Source organism: Diadema antillarum, unplaced genomic scaffold (genome assembly GCF_040938485.1).
Source record: "Diadema antillarum isolate AM-2024a unplaced genomic scaffold, OU_Dant_1.0 seq00000927_RagTag, whole genome shotgun sequence".
Classification (NCBI taxonomy): Eukaryota; Metazoa; Echinodermata; class Echinoidea; order Diadematoida; family Diadematidae; genus Diadema; species Diadema antillarum.
The window spans coordinates 226,896-239,311 of record NW_027271778.1 but is presented as its reverse complement, the minus strand read 5'-3'; the positions used below and the strand labels follow the sequence as shown (position 1 = coordinate 239,311).

General features: G+C 37.1%; 1 protein-coding gene across 1 annotated transcript; it reads left to right on the top strand.

The window, feature by feature from the left end:
• The first annotated feature begins 4,321 nt into the window (after window positions 1-4,321).
• On the top strand, window positions 4,322-11,375 carry LOC139741384 (coiled-coil-helix-coiled-coil-helix domain-containing protein 2-like). The gene is made up of 4 exons (XM_071651967.1): window positions 4,322-4,458; window positions 5,877-6,036; window positions 10,344-10,548; window positions 11,365-11,375. The coding sequence occupies exons 1-4, from the start codon at window positions 4,412-4,414 to the stop codon at window positions 11,373-11,375; spliced, it is 423 nt and encodes a 140-aa protein (XP_071508068.1). The 5' UTR covers window positions 4,322-4,411.
• The last annotated feature ends 1,041 nt before the right edge of the window (window positions 11,376-12,416 follow it).

Here is a 12,416-nt window from a genome sequence, read left to right as displayed (position 1 = left end):
CATATGATACAGGTATGGAACATAATGTTATATTTGCCCAAAGAGAGAACAAATTTGGTTTGCTCTTCCTCTGGAGCATTTCATTTTACTAGAAAACGGTAAACAGAGTGTAATATTATATTGATAATATTTTTTAGCGCAATTAATGAATTATGTGTTTGTGTTGCATGTTGTTCTCAAATCCAGACGAGTGAGAATTCGCTACTGTCAATAAACATTAATACTTTCAAGACTAACTTGTTTTTTGACCTTTAGAAGGCCATAAAATGACAGAAGACAACTGAAGACACCTTCATACCATATAAGCTGTTATTTTCGCATGGGTATACTTTTCACAAATTTTCTCCAAATCACTGAATTCAACAACTCACAAAAATGTTTCCAACTGACATGCATTAGTGCACTTTTGATAGCCTCTATGTCAAAATCATGAAAAACAAAATCTCGAAAAAACATCTGTGAACTCTTCATTTGTGAAAATATCTGTTCATGGAAATAATAGCTTGTACAGTAGTTGGAAAGAGTTAAATTGTATTGTATTTTGAAAGAGGATTTATTTTCACAGTGCTCTGACTACCAGCATCATAATCAAGCCTATTGCAGCTACTTACTTTTGTTGTCCTTGTTATAGAGAATAATGTACTCACAGGGTTTCAAAAATAACTGCTATTTTGGGGAGATTGAAAGTCCTTATTGAAGGGGAAGTCTACCCTGAAAAACAAAATTTTTGTGAATCAAACTATTAAAAAAAATGAGAGGAACAAGATAGTGAAAATTTGACCAAATTCTGATAAAAGATAAGAAAGTTATTATTTTGGAACATGTGACGAATCAAACAGAAATTGACAACTCCATAATGTGAGCATGTGAGTTCACCTTCCAATTACTCTATTTATAAAATCATTTCCTCTGTTTTCATTGATGATGGAATATTTTTTTCCATGCGTAGGCTGTATAGCAGAATATTTACAATGATTGTATCAAAGGTCCTTGTATGACTGGAAATTTACTTCATGAGAAACTGAAAATTGCTAAGTTTACAGTACAGAGCAAATAAGGTGTAAGATCACATGTGACATTAATACAAAACTGCCAATTTGGATTTGATTGATCTAAACTTTAAAAATAGTTTTGATCAGAATTTGCTCAACTATGACTGTCCTGTTTCTCCAGTGTGTTTGCTTCTATTCACATATAGTAATTTTTAAAGGGGCATTCCGGACGATTTTCATAATTTCACATTATGTAGTACATAAATCGACAGCTCCATGTATAGATTCGTGGAATTTATTATGGTCCTTGAGCAGAGAAACCAATAAATTGAAAATCTTAAACAAATTACACTGAACAGTGTTGATGACATCAGAGCCTCATATATTTCAGAAATGTAGAATTGTAATTCCATTACAATACCGCTTGTTCAACAAGTTCACCTGTGAAAAATCTATGCATGCCTTCTTCTTTTGTTCTGCTTCCTTGAGCCCCAACTCACACATTCTTATGGTGAGGCTGCGATGTCATCATCCTTGTTCATTGCAATTCGTTATAGATTTTGAAAACATTCTCATTTCTGATCCCAATCACTATGAATTTTGAAACTCTGTACTCAGTTTAACTAATTTATAGTTGTTCAAGTGTAAAAATCTGAAAATCATCCGGAGGTCCCCTTTAAGTCCTTCTCCTTTAATTTCCTCAACATTATTTTTAAGTCTTCAGATACCTTTTGGAGAACATTGATTTGGTATGTCTACCTCCTCCCACCCCCCCCCCCCCACCAAGACATTTGTGTTGTGCTCTATTGAGCATTTTTCATGTACACTCTCAAATTACAGGGTACAAGTGCTTTCTTGTGCACAGGCAAGGCACTGAATGAGAAAATCTGTGAATTGATTTTCTTGCATGAGCACTGAGAATTACGTAGATGTAGAGGGAACACAGGAAAACAAGAACAAAAACAAGACATTTCAGGCAAACTGAAAATGTAAAGGGGCCTACTCTGTTCATCATATGACAATTTTTAAAATGGTTTTTATTTTTTTAAAAATACATTAACACCCATGAACTTCCTTTCAAGAAAAAATAAAGTCAACATGTGTTTGTGATACAACAGATTCCTTTGACTGTTTCCACTTTAATTGGGCATTCACAAGTAAAAGACAGTATTACATGTACATTTTTGTTTTTTAACACTACACACACAAAGTCACTCAAAGGGTAACCTCAAACTGGTGCTCTCAATCCACAATGTACAACTCTTTGTAACTTTCTTTGTACAATTGTTCTTCATACAGTGATTTTATAGTTAATGTAAGCATTTATGTATATGTATAAGTAAAGAATTAATCCTACATTGCTTGAATATGCTATTTTGTCTGATATTCTTGTTCTTTATCATCACTTGCCTAGATAATCGTTTTGTATGAGTATAAGAAAAGAATGAAAACTGAATTTCTTGAATGTGTCATTTCATCTGAAATTTTTGTTCTATACCATCACTTGACCTCACAATTATTTTATGTGCTGAAAAAATCATTTGCATTGATTTAGTCATATATTGTGAATTATTAATTAGATCATTATAAATATGTGACAGATGGAATGTGTTGTGTGAATTGGATGGTCATATAGTGCAAACAATTCCAGATCAAGTTATACTTGCCAGGAATGTTAAAAATGAATTTTTAATCATGCAATAAATATGATATATAAAATGACTGAAAACAATGTTAAAAATGTTAAACAATATTCAATTATTTGGCGTTGTTAATGTGTCAGTGCGAGCTGAGAGATGTAAGTGTGAGGTGGCAAAGTCCAGAATTCTGTATCAGTTATGTGCATTTGAAGAGTTTGATTGCAGAAGGGGTCAAGTGCCATTTTGAAACATTTTAAAGTAAATGTATCATCAGATAGAGCGAAATACATCTTCCCAGTGATACCTCGTTTGTTACACAACAAGGAATATTCTTGAAGTATATGATTAAAATCATCCAATTTTTCTTTTATTTTCTCTATTGTTTTGAGGGGTTTTTTTAACAGCTTCAATCGCTAATATCTCAAATTAAAACAAATGGAGTTAACTCATTTTGCAATCAACATTCCATTTGCTCCTAAGATTCGTCCATGGTTGACAACCAGAATTTCTCATGGATTGAAACAATTTTTCCCTAAATCAAGGGAGCAGAAATACATGAAATGAGGTTGAACCTGTGTCTAGAAAAATCAACACAACTCAAATTTCAAAGCAAGCCACGTGTACTTCTTTTACAGATTCAGCCTTCATTTATGAGGGAAAACAGAAATGCCTTGTACAGCTTTATTATCTTTAATTTCTGGGTTTGTTTATTTGTTCCTTTGTTTTTGATGAACGTCAAGCAAACCTCTTGCTTTTACATGTTCAAGCTGTACCTGGTACCTACTGATCTTATTTCATATACAGGAGAAAAATGAATCATTTACAGGTTCAGGCTCTCTATAGAAAACAACAACAAACATATCTATGCCATCAGATCATGTTATTTGAATCTCACAAGTTGTAAGTCCTCGCAAATCATATATCTTATTTCATTTTTATTATTCTTTTTTATCTTGGGTATTGCGATCCACCTTGACCACACTATAACAGAGACAGAAAGAAAGAAACTTGCCACAAGTCTGAAAGTTTCTATCATACAGGTGTATTTATTACTCTCAGTTGACTCGTGCATGGTGTTTTAACGTGAACAGTGAATTCGACATGGGAAATGAAACAGTTCAAAAAGTGGGAATTTTAATTTCATCAATTATTGACAAGAGTTTTATTCTATCTGCCAGATGTTCCATGACAGTTACATTAAATTTGTCAGTCCCCAACTTTTTTTTTAAATTCCTGTACATTGCGAATAAATTCTGTCTTTATCTCGCGTTTTCTGTCTACTTTTTTTTGTTTGTTTCCTTCGTTCTGTAGCATTATCTGTAATCATTATAATTCGATCTATTTGGAAAAAACTAATATGAGTGCATTCATCCTGAACAAGAAGGGACTGCTGGTTTGTGAAGAATCTTTCAAGAATGAGAGACATTAATGAGAAACATTGACAACTGTATAGTATTTATTTATTTTATTTTTTTCCGTTGTATTGTGGCGATTCTGGGAGTCGACGGACAAGCGCCATCTACCGCTGTCCTTTATGCAGTGCTTATTCAACGTGCGCTCTGTAAAGCACATACACATGGTACACACAATCGTGTACGTTTGTGCGCATGCATGAATAGTGAGCAGTGCATGAACCGTACCGTGCCGTTCAATTATGACGCAACACATGCAGACACACCACTGAGCGAATGACGAAATAAGCGAAGGTTTCCTCGAGCCTAGGGATTTGCAACAAAAAACTTGGTGTTCTCTTTCTACCTTTCCTTTTCTCACATTACAATGCCTAGAGGAGGAAGAAGCCGAGGACGGTCATTCTCTCCAGTGAGGTAAGATGTCGTCTCCAGGAATTTTCTCCAGTTTCTCTACAGAGATTAATAAGACGTCTTCCCCGATCCTCCTCACTTTCGAGATGATTCGGCGAGCTTACTGAGGCCGAGCAGGCTAGCAGCAGACGGGCAGTCTCCCGGGGAACTTACGCGTTGTCAGCCCCTCTATTGCAGCACTGTGCGCTGTGCGGCCGGGTCGGATTGTTAGAGTCATGGGAAAAATAGGGATGAAATATACAAACTTCTACAAAATTATTTCTTTGATAACGTGCAATGTATCACAAGTTGCTCCCAAGTTGGAAGTTTTGACAAAGTACTTCAGAGTGGCTGATGAATTCATTTCATTTCGAAACCGTCTAACGGTTGATCACAGTGGCTAGTTGTTTTCGTCAAATTTTCTATGTGCTTGTAAATATCTGTAAATAAATTGTATTATAATGTAAATAGCACCAGTCTGCAAGAATCTTCAGTCTATTGAAGGAGGCAGACCTAATCAGAAGAAGAAGAAGAATTCATTCACAAAAAAGAGAAAAATAAATGGGGAGACTAAAATTTTACGTTTTGAAAACTATTGACTAAGTAAACGTGCCGTTATTGTTCATCTAACGTTAGATCTGATCAGTAACACTAATTAGCAGTTTGGATATTTTCATGAATATCTCATGTAGACTCTAGAAAATAACGTTAGAAATACTTTTATTCAAAATACAGGGACAAGACCTACTCCACAACATATAATTTTCCCTCGGCAAATGCTCAGCAGGTGCTCATTCTCTCATTTGAATGTGTGAAGAGATGTCTTAGTTTAACACAGCTTGGACTGGTGGAGCAGCAGGCTACTTGAATTGTATCCCACAGATGGATTTTGTGTGGGAAAATGTCCTTAAATTGTAATTGTAGATATCTGTGTTTGTGATGAGGAATTTTATGTGGGTACGTGCCTTGGATTATTAAGGGTTGTGCGTCTGTTAATAAAGGGAACAGGTTTGATACATTTTTTTTTTTTTTTTTTTTGACGTTGTTTCATTCCCTCAGCTTAAATTTACGTTTAGGAGGTTCAGATCTTGATGAATAAATTGTAGGAGTGGATATTTTCATGCGAGTAATTTTCATGCTCGGCTTGTAAGATGAGTTTCTAGTGTTCTTAATTCCATAGAAACAACTGCAATATAGCAAGCAAAAATATTTGCAAGCTCGTATTTTTGCGCCAGTTTCTGATTATGCGAAATGTGCAAAAATTTTCACTTTTACAGTAAATCCCTTCTGTGTATGAAACTTCCTGTAAGTGTAGTCCTTACACTACAGCATAGGCTAGGTCTTTTTTTAATGCAATGTCCAGTTTTAGTGTACTGGTCAAGAGACAGAATGACCGATGAAATGGATCTCTCTCTCTCTCTCTCATTCTCTACATACACAAGGTCCGCTCCTCCCAGGACAGTAGCACAGCCAGCTCCTGTGCCCCAGAGAGCTCCTGTACCAGCCCAGCAGCCAGCCATGGGTGTGGGTCAGCCAAGGCAGCCAGGGCTACTGGGCCAGATGGCAGCCACAGCTGGAGGTGTAGCAATTGGGTCAGCTGTGGTAAGAGCATTACAACCTCCTCCTCCTCCTCCTTTTTGTCCTCCTCCTCTTCTTCTTCCTTCTCCTACTGTGCAGAAACATCCCAGGAGAGCCCTGACACGTAATTAACCCCCTCAGTACTGCTACTACAAAATATGATTGACATTGTGTCCAGTATGACTGTCAATGGCACTGGCAGTGTTTACTTTTTATATGCCACATTTGCACGTCCGACTCGGTTGACAGCATGCCAAATTAGCAGTTTGCTCAAACACACTCAAGCCTGTCCAAGCTGTTAGATAATTAGGCAAATGCCACAGTGCGATGAATACGATAAAGCCAAAGGTGTCACTTGCAATTCCATTCCTTTCACTTGTAGCATTATGTGGTGATTTGATATCAAGCAATGTTAACTCTTAGATCTACAAGTAAATTTTGTGTTTCTGTCTCTGTTTTGTGTGCAATTTTTGTGCCTGGACAATAACATACATGATAGCTACTGGTCATTGGAAAGAAAAATTATCATAACTTTGTCATAAAATTTACCTCAAAGCAAGCTTGGCGTTTTCTCTACAGCTTTGCTCATTACATGTCTAGCGTAACAAAAATCTATACAAAAAGTTACATAGATATGAAAAACAAAGTGTTTTCCCAAGCTTGCCAAAGTTGCCTTCTCAGAGTAATTTGACACACCTGTTGGGGTTAATGTCGTGGTGCATTAAGAGTTAAAGGGATCGTATAGTTTTGGTTGAGACCTAATTTCAGGTTTCTAACATATTTTGGTGAGAAAATGAGAAACCTCTTCTGAAATATGAAAGAGCATGTAATTCCATGAGGAATTCAAGGTTTGTTTGATGAAAATTGGTTTTGAAATGGCTGAGATATACTTCCAAAACAGAGCAATTCCGATAAAGTGTAGGACCCACCTTTTATTGTGGTCACTTTGTTGTTGTTGTTGTTGTTGTTTTTTTTTTTTTTTTTGATGTTTCAGTCATTCCAAACCGGATTTTCATCTAATAAACTTTGAATTCCTCTTAAAATGGTAGGTATGCTCTGTTCTATTTCATAAGTGTTTTCTTGGTATCTCGCAAAAAGTTAAAAGCCCAATTCTCATCTCCACCAATACTGTACTACATGTATCCCTTTAAATGTGCTATGGCGGTTATATTACTGGTGGGACTCTTGACTTCTCAATCCATGATCCACTGATCTCATAATTTTTTTCCATACAATTGCAGGGATAATCTGGAAAAAACACATACAGCTTGTTACATGAAGAAATGAAGCATGTTCATTACAAAAGCCATTCCACCGAAGGACAATTAAACGAAATTTGAACCTACAATTGTAGTTTCACTAATTATGTATACCTATTCAGAAAACTTGGCATTGTCAAATTGTATGCTTCATGTTGACCTGTCTTTTGTACTCTTTCATAGTACACTGTATATGTGTGCACATTATACATTATGTATGATGTACATGTATGTAATGTGGTCCTGGTAGTGGAAGGTGTTGTATATTTATACCCCCACCCACACATAGTGTGTAGGGGGGGTATATAGGAATCACTCTGAGGTCGGGTGGCCGGTCGGTAGGTCGGTCACTCTCGGTCGGTCGGTCGGTCGGCCGGGCGGTCGGGCGGTCGGTCGGGCGGTCGGGCGGTCGGTCCGTTGCAAAATCTTGTGGATCGAACTCCTCTCTCATTTTTTGAGCAATTGACCCCAAATTTGGCATGTGTGACCACTATCGAAGGTAGATGTGCAAGACACCTTTTTCGTTAGTATCGTGTAATGCGTTGCCATGGCAACGGCATATTTTCATAAAAACTTGTGGATCGAACTACTCTCTCATTTTTTAACCAATTTACCCCAAATTTAGCATGTGTGACCGCTATCTAAGGAAGATGTGCAAGACACCTTTTTTGTTACTATTGCACAATGGGTTGCCATGGCAACGGCAAATTTTAAAGAAATCTTGCAAAATTTTGTGGATCGAACTCCTCTCTCATTTTTTGAGCAATTGACCCCAAATTTGGCATGTGTGACCGCTATCAAAGGTAGATGTGCAAGACACCTTTTTCGTTAATATCGCATAATGCGTTGCCATGGCAACGGCAAATTTTCCTAAAATCTTGTGGATCGAACAACTTTCTCATTTTTTGAGCAATTAATTTCAAATTTGGCATGTGTGACTGCTACCACAGGCCGATGTGCAAGACACCTTTTTCATTAGTATTTCATACTGCATTGCCATGGCAACGGCAGATTTTCATAAAAATCTTACAAAATGTTGTGGATCGAACTACTCTCTCAGTTTTGTGACAATTCAGTTTGAATTTGGGATATGTGATCAATGTACTATATAGTTGTGCCAAAACATCTTTGGTGTGTGCGTTAAAAAATCTGTTACCATGGCAACGGCAGTTTTTTTTTTTTAACCAATCATACAAAAATGTGTAGATAAATCTCACTCCTTCAGTTTTTAAGCATATGGCTCGAAAATTGGCACATGTGACCACTGTGGTACGTAGATGTGCGTACTTACTCTTTCGTCATTGGTGATCAATGTGTTGCCATGGTAACGGCATAGTTTGAATGAAAATCAAATGAAAATATTGTGGATTCAGATAACTCCCTCAATCTTTGAGCATTTGGCTTGAAATTTGGCACATGTGACCACTATAGTATATGGATGTGTAAACTTAATCATTCGTCAGTGATGAACAATGCGTTGCCATGGTAACGAGTTTTTTTTACCGAAAAGCTTACAGAAATATTGTGGATTCGGCTAACTCCCGTAGTCTGTGAGCATTTAGCTTGAAATTTGGCACACATAACCACTGTGGTACGTAGATGTGTAAACTTAATCTTTCGTCAGTGGTGATCAGTGTGTTGCCATGGTAACGGCATATTTTGAATGAAAATCACACAGAAATATTGTGGATTCAGTTAACTCCCTCAGTCTTTAATCATTTGGCTTGAAATTTGGCACATGTGACCACTGTAGTGTAAAGATGTGTAAACTTGATCTTTCGTCAGTGGTGAACAATGTGTTGCCATGGTAACAGCATCTTTTCACTAAAATGCATACAAAAATATTGTGGATTCAGGTAACTACCTCAGTCTTTGAGCATATAGCTTGAAATTTGGCACATGTGACCACTATAGTACGTAGATGTTCAAACTTAACCATTTGTTAATGTTGATCAATGCGTTTCCATGGTAACAGCATATTTTGAATGAAAATCATACAAAAATATTGTGGATTCAGGTAACTCCCTCAGTCTTTGAGCATTTGGCTTGAAATTTGGCACATGTGACCACTATAGCATATAGATGTGCAAACTTAATCTTTCGTCAGTGGTGAACAATGCGTTGCCATGGTAACAGCATCTTTTCACTAAAATGCGTACAAAAATATTGTGGATTCAGGTAATTACCTCAGTCTTTGAGCATTTAGCTTGAAATTTGACACATGTGACCACTATAGTACGTAGATGTTCAAACTTAACCATTTGTTAATGTTGATCAATGCGTTTCCATGGTAACAGCATATTTTGAATGAAAATCATACAAAAATATTGTGGATTCAGGTAACTCCCTCAGTCTTTGAGCATTTGGCTTGAAATTTGGCACATGCAACCACTATAGTACAGAGATATGCAAACTTCGTATTTCATCATTGTGAAACAATGTGTTGCCATGGTAACAGTGCATTTTGAATGAAAATCATGCAAACATTTTGATTCTCCTAACTCTGTGTTATAGCATTTTGGCTTCAAATTTGGCATATGTTACCTCTACATTACGTAGATGTGCAAAAAATCTTTTGTCAGTGTTGAAAATGTGTTGCCATGGTAACAATATATTTTGAATGAAAATGATACACTAGTATTGTGAATTCAACTAAGCCCCTCAGCCTTTTATCATTTGGCTTGAAATTGCACATGTAACGGCTATTGTGCAAACTTCATTTTTTCTTAATGTCCAACATTGTGTTGCCATGATAACACACAATTTTTAATGAAAACCATACAAATTGTCAGTTTATTTATCTTGCTCACTCAGTTTTTGAGCACTTGACTTGAGATGTGGGACATATGACTAACAGTGAGCAATACATTTATTCACTTTTGAACAGTGCATTGCCATGGTAACATTTTTTGCTATTAAAAAATTAAAAAGAAATTAGTCCTGGTTGAGCTTATTCCCTCAGTTGTGGGTGGGGGTATATTAATCACAATGAGTGATAGTTCTAGTTCATGTTTGTTTGTTTGTTTTTAATTTTTCACTGTGTAAGCATGTTGCATCTTGTTTTTTTTCTAGGGTCATGCAGTTGGCCATGCCATGACCGGAGGTGGAGGTCACCACCAACCAGACGTCACGTATCAGGAGCAGCCCCAGCAGCAGCAGCAGCGAAATCCTTGCCAGTATGAGCTGGAGCGGTTCATGCAGTGTGCAGACACCCAGAGCGACCTCAGTTTATGTGACGCCTTCAACATAGTCCTCAAGGACTGTAAGAGGGCAAATGGTAAGGACGCATGGACCAGTGGCAAACAGTAGACACATGCGCACTGTGTAGGCCCTACAGTGGACTCCCATTATAACAAAGTCCTTGGGACTGGCAATTTTCTTTCGTTTTATTGAAAATTTTTCATAACCGAACAAATAAACGATGAAAATATACATAGAGTGGGTAATGTTGCGGCCTGAATTTTTACTTCATTGTAACCAGAATTTCGTTATAACCGTGTTCGTTATAATGGGAGTGCACTGTATACTGTGGGTTTGTTTGTAACCATGGCAAACTTCATCCGCGACTTGTAGTGAGAGAGCTCGCGCACTTGTAGCAAGAGTTCACACACTTAGCAAGTGTTCTCTTCTCAGCAAGGTTCGCCTAACAGATGAGACAAAACTTGGTGTATCATTGCACGGTCATGCAGTAGCCTGTGGGAAATTAATACACTATCCTATGTGTGTTGAATATTGAATGTGCTCTGATTTACCTTTTTCTCATGAATACTCCTGTTCCTCATGATTTGAAATAAAGTCATCATGCTCCCAAGATCATGGCAAATTTTCAAATTCCAAAAGTATTGTGTCCTGTCATTACATACAAGACAGCCCCAGGCACTCATATCAAGGTTGGATATTCATTGCATACATTGTCCCACAAATTTTAACAGCAGTAATGATTTCGCTAATTCAAAGAATGAACAGGCGGTATTGTTTCCCCTTCTGATACTCTGCTTCAGTTTCAATCATATACACTTGTACGTTCTTTGTAATACACCGGTATGTTTATCAAACATATCTTCCTATTTTTGATGTTCTTCCGTTCTTACAGGTCTGGCGTAGCACTCATGTGAAGAGGTTCCGCCCTTTCACTGAAGAATCAACCTGCTTCTCATCAGGAGCCTTGCCCACCATTTTGTGCGATGCCTCTGCATCAAAACTGAAACCACGAAACAAGAACTACGAAACCTATCATGGATTGTTATTGTTTTGTCGAATACATGTATGCATAGGTATTCATGTGACAATCATCTGTCACCACAAGGTCTTGATGACCTATTCTCTCATATTCACTATAAGGCAGCCAACCTGACTACAGATTAAAATTGGAAGAAGAAGAAGGGAAAAACACACACTCAGGCACAGACAAATTAGGATAATTGCCTTACGAAAGGCTTTCAAGTTTTCTGATCACTTTTGAAACCAATTTTTAATGTTTACATAGTTTTAGCAGAAGCAATTGGACATTCTTCACCATGCCATCCCTTCGTGTGGTTTGTTTTGCAAGTATTATGAAATGCTGATTGTGTTTTAATCTATGTCAGAACAGAGAACTGTTCTATCATAGACATGTATGTCATATATGAATATGAAGTGTATGTTTGAAATTACATATATTAAATTATGCATATGAAAGTATTTTGGTGAACCCGTTCTGTGGAAGCGCTGTTCATTTTCGCTTGTATGATACTGCAGATGTATGCGAGATAGTGACTCAGTGGAAACATCATAAAATGCCATTTAGAGACGAGAAAGAAAAAGAGAGGAAAGAGAGAGAGAAAGAAGAAAGGAAGGATGGTTGTGAGTTAACTTTGTGGACTGGGATGATATTTAAACCGTCTACGGACACAAGCAGCGAACCCTTTATCCATCAGACTGGAGACCCTGGGAGTATTTTGCCACAGAAGATCTTTACATCATTACTGGCACCTCTTAAACAATTCTCTGCATACAAGTATGCTATCTCGGAACAACCTCGAACAACTGTTTAAATTCATAAAATTCGCTAAAAACCCGAGAGAAGTTTTGAGGGATATAGAACTTCAAAGTTCTGAAAAACCATACAGTATTATATGTTCTCAAGTAGCCACTGTGTTATGCAGG